This window comes from Triturus cristatus, chromosome 9, assembly GCF_964204655.1.
Source record: "Triturus cristatus chromosome 9, aTriCri1.1, whole genome shotgun sequence".
NCBI classification, from domain to species: domain Eukaryota; kingdom Metazoa; phylum Chordata; class Amphibia; order Caudata; family Salamandridae; genus Triturus; species Triturus cristatus.
The window spans coordinates 565,871,441-565,888,734 of record NC_140592.1 but is presented as its reverse complement, the minus strand read 5'-3'; the positions used below and the strand labels follow the sequence as shown (position 1 = coordinate 565,888,734).

General features: G+C 54.0%; 1 protein-coding gene across 1 annotated transcript in view; it reads right to left on the bottom strand.

The window, feature by feature from the left end:
- The window catches only part of ERCC2 (ERCC excision repair 2, TFIIH core complex helicase subunit), a 1,160,844-nt gene that overhangs the window by 138,709 nt on the left and 1,004,841 nt on the right, over nucleotides 1-17,294 (bottom strand). Inside the window, exon 20 of the mRNA XM_085625578.1 lies at nucleotides 5,744-5,816. Within this exon, the coding sequence (XP_085481704.1) occupies nucleotides 5,744-5,816 (73 nt within the window). The remainder of the gene's footprint in view (nucleotides 1-5,743; nucleotides 5,817-17,294) is intronic.

Here is a 17,294-nt window from a genome sequence, read left to right as displayed (position 1 = left end):
GACTATGATCATTTTGGGTAAGGCCACTCGCCCAATCGGGGCCAGGGTCAGGGTCTTCCAGAACCCCACTGATGTCCTTATTCCTGGTAATGCCTTACGGTGGTTCCCTTCGTATATGTCACTGGGGGAGTGGTATAGTTGCACTCCTAGGTATCTAGGTGCATTGTCGCTCCAGGCAATTATCTGTTCCCCTACTGTAATGTCGAGGGGGGCTAGGTGTGTAGCAAGTAGATCGCGGATTTGTCCCAATTTACTTTGAGGACCGAGACTTACGCAAATTCCATTAATGTTGTCCAGATCGGGGTCAGGTCAGTGGTGATGTCGCGCACGTATAGCAGTAAGTCATCTGCGTACAACGATACGCTGTGGACCATGCCTGCTATCAGATACACACACCATGCCTCCCCCTCTCGCCGCACGCGTATCGCTAATGGCTCCACTGCTAGAGCAAACAGCAGTGGGGAGAGGGGACACCCCTGTCGAGTGCCCCTCTGTACCCGGAATGGGGCTGAGATGTATTTGCTCAGTCGTACCCTTGACGTGAGGTTCGTGTACAATAGTCGTATGTACACCAGGAGGGTAGGGCCTAGGTCAGCCGGCCGAAGGACTGCGAACATGTATGGCCATATAAGGGTGTTGAAGGCCTTTTCTAAGTCTAGAATCATGCATGCCACTCTTGGTAACTGGGAACTCGCTCTGTCTTGCACATGGAACAGTCTGCGTAGATTGTGGGATGTGCTTCGTCCTGGTACAAAACCACATTGGTCCGGGTGGATCAATGGCGAGAGGACTTGGGTGTATCGGTCTACCAGTATCTTCCCCATGATTTTACAGTCTGCGTTTGGCTGTGTTATGGCCCTATATGAGGCCAGGAGTGTTGGGTCCCGATTCGGTTTTGGGAATGTCACCAGGATGGATTCTCTTAGTGATCCCGGTAGTTCACCCCGTTCCAATGCGTCCTCATACATTTCCGCTATGCGGGGTACCAGCTGGACTGAGAAGGTGCTATAGTATTCTAGTGGGAAACCGTCCATTCCTGGGGCTTTGTTATGTGCTAAGGTTCGGATTGCCCGGGAGACATCTGTGGACAGTATCTTTGTGTCCAGGGAGGCCCTGTCTGATGATGGATGCGCTGTAGATTTAGAGGGCCCAGGAACTGTTCTATTGCCAGCTGGTCACTCAGTGCGGGGTTTTGGTAGACCCCAGAGTAGTAGTCGTGGAAGAGTTGTAGTATTTCTGTCTGCGAGTGGCGAGGGATCCCTGCCTGATCTACCATCTCTGTGATGGGCTTTATTTCTGTGACTTGTCGAGCCAACCAGGCTAGGAACATCCCAGCCCTGTCACCCTCCCTATGTGCCCTGGTCGCATGCGCCCTGAAATTATATTTGCACAACTCCCGTAGTGTCTCCGCGTAGGCCATCTTGGCCACTGCCACTTGAGCTGGGGTGGCCTTGTTCACATCTGCTTCCTTGGTTAGAGCCACCAGTGCGGTCTCTGCTCGAGTATTTTCCGGACACCTACTATTTGTTGTATGCATTGCCCCCTAGCAATCACTTTGAATGCGTCCCACTCCAGCAGTCTGGACGTTGCCGTGTTGGTGTTTGTTGCGAAGTAATCCCGGATGCTATTCTCCTGGTCGTCGTGGAATACCTGATCTGTGAGGCATTCTCGTGGCAATTTCCATGTTGGCACCTGGGGATGGGGAGGCCTCCATCTAAGGGTTAGTAAGTGTGCATCATGGTCTAATAGCACCCGGCCCAGGTAGTCTGAGTGTTGGATTTTGGGGAGTAGCGCTACAGAGCAAAGAAATCTGTCGAGCCTCACCCACAAATTGTGGGGGATAGAGTGAAACGAGTATAGCCTGGTGTCTGGGTTCTGGACCCGCCATCCATCCTCAAGTGCCCACTGTGTCACCCATGCCCGGTAGTGTTCCGTTTGTCTATGTGCTGGGGAGTTTATAGGCGGGGGGGGGGGTAGGAATCTGTCTATGCGGAGATTCAGCACGCAATTGTAGTCGCCCCCCAGGAGCCATGCTATTGTTGTTTATTGGGCCAAAACCACGGTGAGGTGTCCCCAGAATTTGTCCTGTTCTACATTAGTAGCATATATACTGCCCAGAAGTATCAGTTGGCCCACTAGGAGTCCCTCCAGTAGTGTGTATCAACCGTCTTTATCCACCATACGCCTGATTTCCAGAAAGGAAATCCCCGACTGGAGCCAGATCAGGGTACCTCGGGCAAAGGCCGTGTATGTTGTGGCACAAATGGTTCCCCACCATTTCCCGCGCAGACGCTCCGCTTTGAATGCTGTTAAATGTGTTTCCTGTAATATGGCTATCTGTGCTTGTTGTCTCTTAAAGTATGAATATATGGCGTATCTCTTACTCGCTGTATGCATGCCCCTAACGTTTATTGTAAGGACTTTAATGTCCGTGTTAGAAATTTTGCTAGTCATAATATGTTGTCCTTGGGGCTGGGTGCTCTCTCCTTTGGTGGCATGTCTACACCTGGTGCCCGCCCACGTTTGTGCCGGCCGCCTATGTGTGATGAACCTGCCCACTTGTAGACTGTTTGTAAGATTGAAAGGGTAAACTGCTTGGGGAAGGGGGTGTAACTGTGTAACAGGGAATACTCCCAACTAGGAGGAGCTGTCAATCAGGGCGATACGTCCAAACTAAGTGCATTAGTGGAGGGGCCGTGACCACTTGCCTCTACCAGCAGCAGTCTGCGTGGCCCATTGCAGCGTGTTGGTATGGATGTGATGCCGGCGGGGTCCCTCGCCCCCGTATGTTGGATGGTTGCACTCTGGCAGCTCTCAGTACAGTTAGCCCTGCCATCTCTCATTGTCGTATCAATGTCCGTTTACTGGGCATGTGGATTATGCTGGGTGCACTGGGAGTCTCTACATTACTCAGTGCCGTTATTTAGACAAATGTGTCTGCAGTTTGAGGGGTTACCACTGGTGGGGTGATTGAGCTTCTCGAGAGGTATTAGTGTCACTGATGTCCTCCAGTGACGTCTAGAGATGAGGGCCATTTTCCTCATCTGATCTCTCTGCTGCCGGGCCCACCTCCGCTGCCGGCTGCAACGCCTTCCGACGTTCTGCTATTATTTGCTCTAGGTTTGGGGAACTCCTTGTAGTGGCCCTGGATCGTGGTCCCATGTGTTTCAGGGTAATCTTCTGGTGTTGACGTCGCTGGCTCCTGGATTCCTGGTTTCCTCACGTCGTGCCTCCACTCCTTGTAGACGTTGTTCTGCCCAGTTGTATGCTTCCTTGGGGTCTGTAAAGAAGATCGTGTGGCCTTCATGTATGATTTTAAGACGTGGGGGAACAAGAGGGCGTACTGAACGTTCCTTTGTCGCAACATGCGCTTTATCTCCACGAATGATGCACACTGTTTCTGGACCGCCTGGGAATAATCCGGGAATAACATGACCTGTTTGTCTTTCACCCGGAGTGGCCCCTGTTGTCTAGCTGCCCTGAGCACTGCAACCCTGTCTCAGTAGTGTAGCAATTTCAGCTGGAATGGCCTGGGCGGGGATCCCGGGGGTGGTCTGCGTGCTGGGACCTGGTGCGCCCTTTTTACCGAGAAGAATGGGGTCAGGTCTGTCGCCTGGGTGAACGTTCTGAACCATGCTTCGACACACCCTATGGGGTCAAGTCCCTCTACTCCCTCCAGTAGGTTTAGGACCCTAATATTGCTTCACCGTGAGCGCCCCTCCAAGTCGTCTGTTTTGTCTTCCAGGATCTTCACTCGTGATTGGAGGTCGCTCAGGGTTTCCTGTTGTGACTTCCTTTGGGGTTTAATTGTTTAGATTGTTTTCTCTCCTTGCTTCACTTAGTCCGCTAACTTGTGGTGATCGTCCCTAAGAAGATTAAGGTATGTGGCCAATGCCACAAATCTGTCCTCCATTGTGACCCTGGAGTGTTCAATGGCCACCAGCACCTTGTCTAGCTTGTCCGACATTGTCGCTGTGTGTGTTGTTTCCCCTTCTGAGCGGGTATTCTTGACTTCTGGGGAGGACTGCCTCATGTGGGCTGGTGTTTGCGTAGCTCCAGTATTGCGTTGACGTCCCATGTTTGGGGCTGGTGTTTGGGTGCTTGCAGTCTCTTGGCCCGTTTTGTGTGCGGCTGGACAGCCAGCGGCTCTCTGGCTGTCCCTTGCCGCCCCCTTATTTTGCCCTGTGCCTTCCTCACGATGACCACCAATGCTGGGTGGGGGTCCTTGTGCTGTTTTTTACTCCCTTTGGCGGCTCAAGTTCCACTGTCCCTCACTTGGCCACTGTGAGTCCTGCTATTAGGCCAGAACGTTGCAGCGCTCTCCTGCAATGTGTAGTCAGCTCCGTACCGGTTGTTCCGGGTGCCCGCCCTTGAGGGACCTACCACTGTAGTCCCAGCATTGTGTACCAGCGCTGCTTGTGAGCCCCCTGAGTCCACTCGGTCCCCTCATTTTCGGGCTGGTCGATTCCACTGAGTCCCAGGTTTCAACATTTCACTCTGTATCGCTGCAGATGCTGATATTGTGCCCAAAGTGGAGCGCGCCCTTTTGATTTGCGACCCGTGTGTCGTTCGCTTCCTGCCTGCAGGAGTCCGTCGCCTTCTTAACTATTCCACTTCCTTTTGGCACCGTGTGGGTGCTTCCCGCTCTGGCCGTCCATTGAAACCCCTCCTCCCAGTGTGCTTTCTTTTGTGGGCCTCTAAATCCCCTCGTCGCGCGCCTCGAGGCCTGGTGGCGTTCTAGCGGGACCCTTATTTCTGGAGGAGGGAGAGGGGGGCCTAAACGGCAATGTTAATTGCGGGGCCCGCTCCTCTCAGCCCTGATTGTGTCGAGATATCTCTTCCCGTCCTTTAATTTCGGGCGCCAAGCGTCTTTTGTGTATGTCACCACCTCTGGCACCGTCTTCGGTGGTTCATCGGGGCCCCTCCGGCATCGATCATTGGCGACTGAACGGGCCGCTGCTTAGTCTAGTTTTTCATTAGTAGTGGTCCTTATGGGTGATAGGGCTTGTGTGCTTACTTATGAACCGGCTCAATTACTTGTTGTCTCAGCAACGTTGAGAAAAGACAACTGACTTGCAATTGCTCCATTTCAAAACCTCTCAAGCTAAGGCCTACTGCCATCCCTTTCAGGACAAGACCCCCACACAATAAGATGCATCTCCTTTGGTGCTAAATGTCGTTCTCTGTTTTATTCCAAACACCTCTCAAATTTATGGCACCCGGTTAATGACTGTTTTATATCATCCACTTGCAAACCACTAAACTCAAGGTTAGAGGTACTTATGAACCTGACAGGCAGAATCAAGGAAATTGTGAAACAAGACCAAGTGTGGAACCAAAGTTCTAACAAAGCAAAATGTATGTTCAGAAATCCCTTCTCCAATTAAGAAAGTTATTCTGGGCAATTCCATTGCAAGAAAGGGCATCCCAAGCGTATGAAAGAAGAGGGATGAAGGACGAAGACCAAAGAGTTTAATATTTTGTGAACAACCTGTTCTGATCTAGTGGTTTAATCTTCCTCAGGCAATGCCTTATCACTGCTAAGGCATACAGCACTGTGGGGCTTCACTAATGCAGGACTTGTCTGTGACATAGAACTACAGCACTGTGAGATGCAGCAACAAATTCATGTCAGTGGTACTTGACACAAGCAGAGTAAGGTTTTTCCAGCAATCGCATCTCTGTATCACAGACCCCAATGTGTGAAATTTCCTTAAGGAATAGGAACACAACTATCACTTACCAAAGTCAATGCCTTCTGACACTTTTCCTCTGGCCACAGACAACAGTATTGCTCCTCGTCCATTTTCACATGCCTAAGGCCAGAGCAAAATAAAGAATGGACTTTATTCATATTTGCACTTTTCAGTAATTCATAAAAAATACCCTTTGGTGGCTTTGTAACACTTAACACTTTTTTAGCACTAGAAGTGGTTCTCCCTTAGAAACATCTGACACTATTGAAATAAGTCTGATAGCAACTCATCGGGAGCTGCTTCAAATTTTCAATGTCAGTAAAGTCGAGAAGAGCAAGGTTGACTTTTTACACAGAAGAAATTTCACTAAGTCTGTATCTAAGCTTTCAGGCATCATTTTCACAATTGAGCCTCCTGTTACTCGTATCAAGAGATAGCAGTCTGACAACCATCTAATTTAAGAGTATAATACACACAAGAATATATTTACTGAGTTAAACAGGAACCAGGAGCAGTTAACTATATAGAGAAAATGGTTCCTGTAAAACTATTAACAGTTAATTAGGAAGACAATTAATATCACATGAAATTATTGGCAAGCAAGCTGAGAGATATCATGAATAAGAAATAAGACAAGAACAGTAAATATGCATTCTCCCTAATACAGCTATCACAATAAAACACAACCCTAGGCACGCAGTTGAACAGTGTTGAGCGGACAGATGATCATATATGACCACGGCTTTGGTGAAGCTTGTGTTGACATCCTTGTAAGAATAAAGTAAGGACGCAGTTCTCGCCAGAGGCAACCAGGACGATTGAGTGATTGCAGATTGACTGTATGAGAACCTAATGAAAAACCACTGCAGGGGTGACGAGACGACTGGCGGCAGCTGTGGCCTCACAAGTAAAGCCTTGAAGAGAACAAAGGCAAGAGCAGAGAGACATGTAGGGGAGAGGCTTTGACTGCTCTGCGTGTAGCCCAATGGGGTAGAAAACTATCCTGAAAAAACACATTTCATTTATAAATCTGTTTATTGAGGTTTTTTTTTTTCCTTTTTTGAAAAGGTGCACATCACATTATGTAAACAGAATAATGTACAGCAACATTTATACCATGGTTATGCAACCGGACGAGCATACATTGGTCTGTGGAGAATGGATACACCTCTTGGTTTCCTGTCACCATGAAAGTCCTCTCAGCTATGGCGACAACTATAAGAACAAGTTACTTACCTTTGGTAACGATGTATCTGTAAGAAACATTAGTTAGTTAGATTCCTCACCTTAGAATATCCCCAGGCGTCAGGCTGGATCCGGAAAGATTTTTCGTCAGCAATACCCCTTGCGCGTCGCTAGGCGTCGTCTGCGGCTCTGCATCCGTCGTCGGCGTTGTGCGCCGGACTGACGTCTTCGGAGTACTTAGACGCCGCCCTCGTGCACTGACGTCAGTTCTTGTACATAGCTTTCCGCGCCAGGAACGCATAGCCATGCAAGAGACCGACACTGGTGCCAAAAAATCTAGGGCCCTGAAAAGGATAGCCTTAACCCTAGATGTCAGTTCGCAGAACAGGGAGGATGGGTGGGTCGGTGAGGAATCTAACTAACTAATGTTTCTTACAGATACATCGTTACCGAAGGTAAGTAACTTGTTCATCTGAAAGAATCACGTTAGTTAGAGTCCTCACCTTAGAATAGATACCCCAGCAATACCAACCCCGGTGGTGGGTCTGCGAACCAAGATCACACCAGAAAGTCCTGGAGAACAGAACGGCCAAAAAAGTCGTCTCTCCGGACTTGGCTGTCCAGGCAATAGTGCTTGGCAAACGTGTGCAGTGAAGCCCACGTCGCCGCCTGACAGATGTCCCGCAAGGGAACTCCCCGGCCCAGGGCAGTAGTAGTCGCTGTGGCCCGGGTGGAATGGGCCCTCAACCCAACAGGAGCGTCCTTTTTTGACAAGGAGTAACAAATTTTAATACACAACACGACTCACCGCGAGATGGTCCGTTTGTGTACCGCTTTCCCCTTCTTAGCTCCTACGTATCCAACAAAAAGTTGGTTGTCCACCCGGAACTGTTTGGTGCGGTCCAAATAAAAGGACAACGCCCGTTTTGGGTCCAGACGGTGGAGCCTCTTTTCCTCTTTTGAAGGATGCGGAGGCGGAAAGAAGGTGGGCAATGTGACAGATTGCCCGAGATGAAATGGGGCCACCACTTTCGGTAGGAAAGAAGGACGAGGCCGGAGGACAACCTTGTCCGGATGAACCGAAATAAAGGGAGGTTTAGATGATAGAGCCTGGAGCTCACTCACCCGTCTAGCCGAGGTGATAGCTACCAGGAAAGCAGTCTTCAGGGTCAGAAGACTAATAGGACAATTGTGAAGAGGCTCAAAAGGAGCGCACATCAGAAAGGTCAGAACAAGATTCAAGTCCCACTGAGGCATTACGAAGGGTACAGGAGGGAACATGTGAGTAATGCCTTTGAGAAAACGTGAAACAACAGGGGACTTGAAGAGAGAAGGCTGATCAGGAAGCCGTAAGAAGGCAGAGATTGCAGCAAGATAACCTTTCAAGGTGCCTAGAGCAGAGCCCTGCTGGGCCAAAGAAAGAAGAAAGAGTAGAAACTCAGAAAGAGGGGCGGAAAGGGGATCCACAGCCTTTGCTGTGCACCATGCCACAAATTTGTTCCACCGGCAGGCGTATACCGTCTTTGTGGAGGGACGCCTGGCTGCCAGAATGACATCACAGACTTCAGGAGGCAAGTCAAATGGCATCAACTGCCGCCGCTCAATCTCCACGCATGGAGGTGGAGGCTGGACAGGTTCGGGTGGAGCACCGTCCCCTGCTGCTGCGACAGAAGGTCCTCCTGATGAGGCAGTCGTATTGGAGGATCGATTGACATACTGAGTAGCTCGGGATACCAGAACCTTTGTGCCCAATCCGGAGCCACTAAGATAACTTAGGCCCGGTCGCGCCTGATCTTCTTCAGCACTCTGGGCAGAAGTGGTATAGGCGGAAAGGCGTACAACAGACCACAACTCCACTCACGACGAAAAGCGCCTCCGAGCGAGTGCTGCCTTGGAAATTCCAACGCGCAGAACTGCTGACATTGCGCGTTCTCTTCGGTGGCGAATAGATCTAACCAAGGCTCTCCCCACTGCAGAAAGAGACCTTGCGCCACGTCCGAGTTCAGACGCCATTCGTGATCCATCATGCACAGGCGGCTGAGTTCGTCTGCTCTGGCGTTCAGAGAGCCCGCCAGATGTTGAACCACCAGGGTGATGCCCTGGTGTTCCAGCCAGGTCCAGAGGCGCAGAGCCTCCTGACAAAGGGTCCACGACCCCACCCCGCCCTGTTTGTTGCAATACCACATGGCGGTGGTGTTTTCCGTGAACACCTGCACAACACTTACTCGGACAGAGGGAAGGAAGGCTTTCAGTGCAAGCCGGATCGCTCTCAGCTCCAAAAGGTTGATATGGAGGTGAGACTCCGCCGGAGTTCAGAGTTCTCTGATCTCCGCCTCTCCCATGTGGTCCCCCATTCCAGGAGGGACGCGTCCGTCACTACTACGTGCTCCGGTTGGGGTAGGGAGAGGCATCTGCCGCTGACCCAATCGCGGTCCGTGAGCCACCACTGCAACTGTTTCGCAGTGCCCTCTGAGATCAAGACATGGTCGGACAGGTTGCCTCGATGCTGGGCCCGCTGAAACTTCAGGTCCCACTGCAGAGCCTGCATTCGCCACCTGGCGTAATGCACCAACAGGATGCAGGAGGCCATCAGCCCCAGAAGCCGCAGCACCAACCTGACCGAAACCCAGGATAGAGGCCGAAAGATGGGAATCAGAGCCTGAATATCCCGGACCCGCTGTTCCGGAGGATAAGCCCGGAACTGTGCCGAATCGAGAACCGCTCCGATGAAGAGGAGCTTCTGGGAGGGACTCTGGTGTGACTTCGGCACGTTGATGGAGAACCCCAGCAAATGCAGGAGGTCGGCCGTAGTCAGGAGGTGGGAGACTACTTGCTGGGGCGAGCCCGCCTTCAACAGCCAGTCGTCGAGCTAGGGGAAGACTGGATCCCCTGATCTGCACAGATGAGCTGCGACCACCGCCGTCACTTTCGTGAACACCTTAGGGGCACTGGTGAGGCTGAAGGGGAGCACGGTGAACTGAAAGTGCTCCTGACCCACCGTGAACCGCAGGTAACGCCGGTGGGCCGGCAGGACGGGGATGTGAAAATAGGCGTCCTGCAAGTCCAACGCTACCATCCAGTCTCCAGGGTCGAGGGCAGCCAGAACCTGAGCTAAAGTTAGCATCTTGAACCGTTCCTTCCGGAGGAAGGTGTTGACGCTCCTGAGGTCCAAGATAGGGCGTAGTCCCCCTTTGCCCTTCTTGGGAACCAGAAAGTAGTGGGAATAGCAACCACGGCCTACTTCTGGACCAGGAACGCGCTCGATGGCCTCTTTGGCCAAGAGGGCCGTAACTTCCTCCCGCAGAAGATTCAAGTGATCCTCCGATATACGGTGGCACTGCGGTGGCATGGCTGGAGGGGTCGTCTCGATGGGGAGGAATTAGCCCCTTCGGACGATTTGCAGCACCCACCTGTCCGAAGTGATGGAGCGCCAGTGGAGGAGGTGATGGCGAACTCTGCCGCCCACTGGCTTTGAGGCGAATGCTGCCGGGGTGGATGTGGACTGACCGGCGCGTTGTCCTCTAGATCCGCCACGGCGGAACACACGTCCGCGACCACGTGCAGGTTGGTTCTGCGGCCGGTAGCTAGGCGGACGTGAGGAGGCGCCCCTTCCTTGGCCACGAAAGGGGCGGAAGCGTGCGGCTGTGGGGCCGAGAGACCCAAGGACGTGGCCGTAGCCTGGGAGTCCTTAAAAAGGGCCAGCGCACTATCCGCCTTCTCACCAAAAAGGCGAGCGCCATCAAAGGGCATATCCATGAGGGTACTCTGGACATCCCCCGAAAAAGACGTGGACCTCAGCCAGGCGTGGCTCCGGAGCACCACCGTGGTGGAAATCGCCCTACCCAGCGAGTCCGTGGTGTCAAGTCCACACCGTATGGCATGTCGCGCTGCATCTCGCCCGTCAGCAAGTGCCTGGGAGAGACGTGTCTGGGCCTCCACCGGACACAGTGGCACCACGTCCTCCACCGTATCCCACAGAGAGTGGGAGAAACGGTCCAAGTGGCAAGCGGTGTTCAAAGACCGCAGGCCCAAACTCAGGGAAGAGAACAGTTTCTTGCCGAACTGTTCCAGCCTCTTGGATTTCCAATCCGGAGGAGCGGACGGGAAGGAGGATTGGGAAGTGGAGACCTGGATAACCAGGCTCTCGGGGGTGGGGTGTTGGGACAGAAAACTGTGGTCGCCCGGAGCAGGGCGGTGGCGCCGGGCCACGTTCCGATCCACAGGAGGTACTGTGGAGGGCTTGGACCAAGTGCCAGGCAGAACGTCGACGAGGGCCTCATTGAACTGCAGCAGAGGCTCTGTGGAGCTTGCTGACGGTTGAAGCACCTCTGTGAGGATATTAGTCCTCACGGCCACAGCAGGCAACACGAGCCCCAGGGCTTCGGTCGCCTTGCGCAGCACCACGGAAAAAGCTGCACCTTCCTCCGAAGCCACAGTCGGAGGAGAGATGAAGCCAGCGTCCGGCGAAGTGTCCAGACCACTGGCATCCCCCAGTTCGTCTGCCCAGTCCTGTGCAAGTTGACCCTGGAGGGCCATAGGGTCCTCAGACCCCTCCCAGTTGCCCCCGTCATCCGATTGCTGATAAACAGGAGGAACGATCGGAGCCGGACGGTAGATGAAACCTTCATCCATCGGCGTCGGTTGCGGCGCCGTGCCGGCGTCGGGTCCGGACAGGGACTAAACCGGGGAACAGCGTCGTCTGGAGACGGCACCGGAGGTGGAACCGGTGTCGGCGCCGGCGGAGGAGGCGTCGTGAGGTCGACCGGCGTCGACAGAGATCCAGGCCTGGATCTCTCGGGGACCTGCGGCGTCGGGACCGAAGTCGTCCACGGCGCCGGGGCCGGAGCCGCCGGCACGCGAGGTCACCCAGTCGAGCCCGCGGGGCCCGAAGGCGCACCGGCAGGTGTCGACAGCGGAGCCAGGCCCCTCATGGCCGAGAGGAAGGCACTGACCTCCGCCGGAGTCGCGTCAGTCCCAGGGACCGGTGGGTATGGAGACGGACGCGGCTCCTGCGGCTCCGGCGGAGCCGCGGGGGTGGGACCACCCTGACCTTCGGCCGAGTCGCGCGACCAGCGTGGGGAGTCCAAAGAGCGGTGTCGCCTCTTTGACTTCTTGGATCGCTTCGACTTACCCGAAGACTTCGAGGCCGACGAGCGATGATGATGACTGCCGAGTGCCGAAGCTCGAGAAGCTTACTGGACCGCTCCTGCCTAGCCTTCGAGGTCAAGGCCTGACAGTCGGGGCACGACTCCGTGTCGTGGTCGGCCCCCAGGCAGTAAAGGCACCGGCAATAGTGAACCGTCACTGACATCAGGCGATGACAGGCCTTAAATCCAGGCATCCTACCGGCACCAGAGTCGAAAACAAAAGACAAAGAACAAAAAGAGTCAAAAAATTCTAGTCAAAAATTGACTAAGGGGTAAGCTCTTCCCGGAGTGGCGCTGTCTGGCGCGGAAAAAAGAAGAACTGACGTCAGCGCGCGAGGTCGGCGTCTAAGTACTCTGATGACGTCAACAACAGACGCGGAGACGCAGACGACGCCTAGCGACGCGCAAGGGGTATTGCTGATGAAAAATCTTTCCGGATCCAGCCTGATGCCTGGGGATATTCTAAGGTGAGGAATCTAACTAACGTGTTTCTTTCAGATAGCCGTTTTTGAGATCCTACCACAGGAGGGGGCGACCCCAAAGAAAGAGTACTAATACTTCACCCATTCTCTCCTAGAGTTTCTCCATAAACAGATAGCAAATCATAAAATAACAGGGGCCAAACAGCTAACACCCAACCAATACAGCAACTGCAGCAAAGTCCGGCCATTGTTCAAATGTTGCTTGTCCATGTCCCTTAGGTCGTTCCGCCCCCATCCCCATGCCTCCCACACAGGCCACTGCACAGACAGTGTTGCGCTTGCTCTTGTGCCCCGCCAACCTGGTTATGCCCTTTCTACTGTACGCCATGACACTCGTCTGGACGAACTAACTCCAGGCCCCCCGGGATGGCGTCCTCATCACGCACCTGACAGGCCTCTGCGGGATCCCCATCTGAGCGCATCATGGTCTGCAAAAGCGCCTCCCACTGGGCTGCCATGGGCGTCTTCCTGAGGCCTAGCGTTTCCTCCCTCCAGAGGGCCGTGCCCTCAGGCCTTAGCCCACACCAAGAATGAGCCGCGCCATGCCCACGTGTGTGGTGGAGCAGCCGCCTTCCAGCGCTTGGTGAGTAGCCGCTTCGCCACCACGAACCCCAAGTCAATGAACCGAGAAGTAACTTTTGTGGAAGGAGATCCGCGGAAGAGGTGTAAGAGGTAGGCTGGCCACTCGAATGGGATATTGCCACCTGTACACTCGCAGAGCGCCTCCTGCACTGCCTGCCAATATGAACTCAGTACGGGACACTCCACAGCATATGAATTAGGCCAACGTCCAGCTCCGCATAGCGGGGGCAGCACGCATCCATGCGGTGGAAGTATCTATTAATAGAGGCGGGCGTGAGATATGCTCTGTGTAAGATGAAGAATTGTATTTGGCGGAAGCGCATGTTCCTAGGGATTCTCATCGGGCCCTGCAGCACCCTGTCCCACTCCCTGTCGGTCACGGGCTGGGCCAGGTCCGCCTCCCACTTACAACGTAACGGCGCCAAACTGATGCCGCATGTGTGCGCAAGGATGCCGTGAACCACCTAACCAGATGTCTCCCCTGCCCCATGACATGGAGATATTGCACCGTGAGATGTTGTTCTGGCTCCTTCCTGAGATCTCCCCAGCAGCCCGTGAGCGTCGCCACCAAAGACCGATGACGAAGAAAGTGACCGGGAGCTAACCCCGTCTCCTCCGCCAGGGCAGCAAACGAAAGAAGGTTCCCGTCCCGATAAAGATCCCCCAGTGTTTGTATATCTTCCGCGCTCCAGTCCTCGAGTTCCGAAGCACTGAGCACCCCATGCCCACTAGGAGAGCCTTCGAGCGGTATTGCCGGGGCATAAGGAGTCCGGATCCGGGTAAGGTGGAGGCACCGGCGGTAGCATTTGTAGGCTACCACTAAAAGAAGGGGTACAGGCCTCGATACCTTCGCGGCCGGGTGGAAAAGCTTAATGATGTCAACCAGTGAGAGGAGGGGTGCTGCAGTCGCAGTATCATCAAGGCCTGTGTCTGCCAGCCATCGGGCTATCCACTGTAGCTGCGCAGCCAGGTAATAATGCTCAAAACACGGCATTGCAAGTCCCCCCTGGTCAGTGGGGAGGTACAACTTGGGCAATGCAACTCTGTGACGCCTAGTACCCCATAGAAAGTCCCGGAGGGACCGCGCAAAGACCGCAAAGAAAGACGCCGGGATATAAATGGGCAGGTTGGCGAAATAGTACAGGAGACGGGGCAAAATCACCATTTTGACTAAGGCTACTCGGCCCGTGACCGAGAGGGGAAGCGTACCCCAGAACCGCATCTGGGTCTTGACTGCAGACACGGCTCTGCCCAAGTTGCCCTCCACAAGATCCGCTGGCTGACGATAGATCTGGATACCCAGATAACGAAAGGTATCCGGTCGCCATTGTACCTGCACACCCCTAAGATGATAACTCGGGTCTTGAGTGTCGGCTCGGAACGCGTATAGGCAGGACTTAGCGGCGTTAACCCGGAGACCTGAGAGGGCCTCGAATTTAAGTAAGATACGCTCCAGGTCAACTGGAATGTGAGACAAATCCTGAACAAAGACCAACAGGTCATCCGCATAAAGCGATACCTGATGTGTCGCATCGCCCAGGGGGATGCCTTCAGTCAGCTCCCTGCGGAGTGTGGCCGCAAGAGGCTCTATTGCAAGCGCGAACAGGAGGGGCGAGAGCGGGCACCCCTGCCTAGTGCCGCGGCCAATAGGGATAACATCAGAGATGTACGGCCCGGTTCTCACTCTCACCGTAGGGTCCTTGTACAGAAGGGCTGCCAGCTGGAGGAAGCCGAGGTCCAGGCTGTAGTGTGACAATGCCGCCACCAGATATCCCCATTCCAGGCAGTCGAAGGCCTTTTCAAGGTCTAGGACCAGGCAGCCCGCCCTAGGCCATTGTTGGACACTATCGGATGCCACTCGAAAGAACCGCCGCAGGTTAAGGGAGGTGCTACGTTTAGGCACAAAGCCATTTTGGTCGACATGTACCAGCGCCGGCACCACTGGCGCCAGGCGCTCCGCCAGCACCTTATCCAAGATTTTATAATCCGCATTAAGCAGAGCAAGGGGGCGGTAGGACCCCAATTGGGTGGGATCCCGCCCGGGCTTGAGCAGAGACACCAGATAGGCCTCTCGCATTGAGCCGGGTAAGGCACGCTCCTCAAGGGCGTCCAGATAGAGGGTGTGCAATTTGGGTACCAGTGATTCCCGAAAGGTCTTATAATATTCCGCCGGGAGCCCATCCGGGCCCGGCGCCTTCCCAGAAGCCAGAGAGGCGACCGCGTCCCCGATCTCGTCTACAGTGAGAGGGCTCTCGAGCGACTCCTGATATTCATCTGGGACCGCGGGCAAACAGGCAGCCTCCAAGAACTGGTCCAGTTCCTGCACCTGTCGGCGTCCCGTCGAACAATACAGAGACGCGTAGTGTGTCGTCATTACCTGGTGAATCTCCACCTACGTGTATACAAGTGACCCGTCGGGCCCAGGTATAGCGCCTATCGGAGTGTGACCAGTCTCCTGTCTTAGCAGTCAGGCCAGCAACCTCCCCGCCCTGTCCGACGTGGCATGAACACGAGCCGAGTGAGCCGCATAATTGTGGCAACGCAAGCGCTCCAGCAGCTCGGCATGGCGCGCCCGAAGCTGCATCAGCCAGGCCGAGTCACGACCCTCGCCCTCTCTGTGTCGCTCGCACGAAAGTAGGCGAGATTCCAAGTCGGCAGGCGACAATGCAAGCTGCTTGCGAATATTCCACGTTGCGCCTAAACAATGCCCCCTGATGGTGGACTTATGGGCATCCCACTCTGTCAGTGCACTGTTCGTTGTGCCCTCATTCAGATAAAAAAACTGCTTGATCGCTGTGCCTAAGGATGCACGGAATTCTGCATCTTCTAGAGCCGCTGGTTGGAGGCACAGTCTGAGGGGATTATGGTCGGAGTGTGTCCGACCTAGATATTCTGCCTGGTCTAACAGAGGAAGCAAAGAATGGGAGCCCACCACCCTGTCAAGACGCACATGGAGGTCATGCACCGCCTAGTAGTACGAGTAGATGCGATCGTCTGGGTGCAAACTGCGCCACATATTGACCAATGCCCAGTGCGATATCCAGTCATTCAGAGTCCATGCGTTCGAAACCACCTGTGTGTTACGGAGGGGTGGAAAGGACAGGTCAAGACGTACGTCGAGGACTGAATTAAAATCCCCGCCCAATACCCAGGGAAGGCCCGCGTACGGTGCTAACACCGTGGACAGATGGCCAAGAAATGACGATTGCTCAACGTTCGGGGCATACAATGAGCCTAGTAATATGTGTTGTCCATTAAGTCTGCCGCGCACACTAATGTGTATCGCCCAGCCGGGTCGACTACTACCTCCGTGCATGTAAACGGCGTGCCCGCCCTCACCCAGATCAACGTGCCCCTGGCGTGTGCAGAATATGTAGTTCCAAATAGTTGACCCCTCCAGCGGGCGCGCAAATGGGCTATTTCTGACTGTGTCATGTGAGTCTCCTGAAGGAGGGCTATGGCCGCCTTGTGTCTCTGCAAATAAGCGAAAATGGAATATCTACGCACTGGCGTGTGCATGCCCCGAATATTCCATGTGATTACGTTGGTGTTGGCCATCTAAAGCAATTAAAGACTGCATAGGTGACGGGGCCGGGGTCCGGTCGACGAATGTAAGGAACATGGGCTCTATATGTCATGCCGGTGCGCTGCAACGATAAACAGAATAAATAAACATATACGCGCTGCCAAGCACGTGAACTGGGAATCAAAGACTGTATAACTACCAGGGCAAATCCCTGTACGGGCATTCGTCCAAACTGCAAGCTAAATGCTTATGGAGTGAAACTAAGCCAGGTAGTGGCTAACGGGTGCATAGTGTGGCGATAGCTACCGTGAGCTGCTCCCCCACCGCTATGCCCCTGTATTCGCTGTAGGTGCCTTCTGTAGCATGGGCTTGCCTAAGCATGGGCGGATCACCTAACTGCACCTATCTACGTCACCTGCCGCAAATTCCGCTTGACGCACAGTCCCTCCCCCGGGCAGGGCCTCCCATCACCCCGCGCACACGAAGCAACCAAATAGACTCAACTGCGCCAGCACACAGTACTACACCATAGCATACACCGGAGTCTGTAAGCAATCAGCCACCATGACTCATTGTCCATCCCTTATTGACGAGCGTGCCAGCGGGCGCTGCCGTCACGCCGCTCCCAGCTCACACGATCTGGTCAGAAGTCTGGGGTGTCACTAGTGGCATTAGT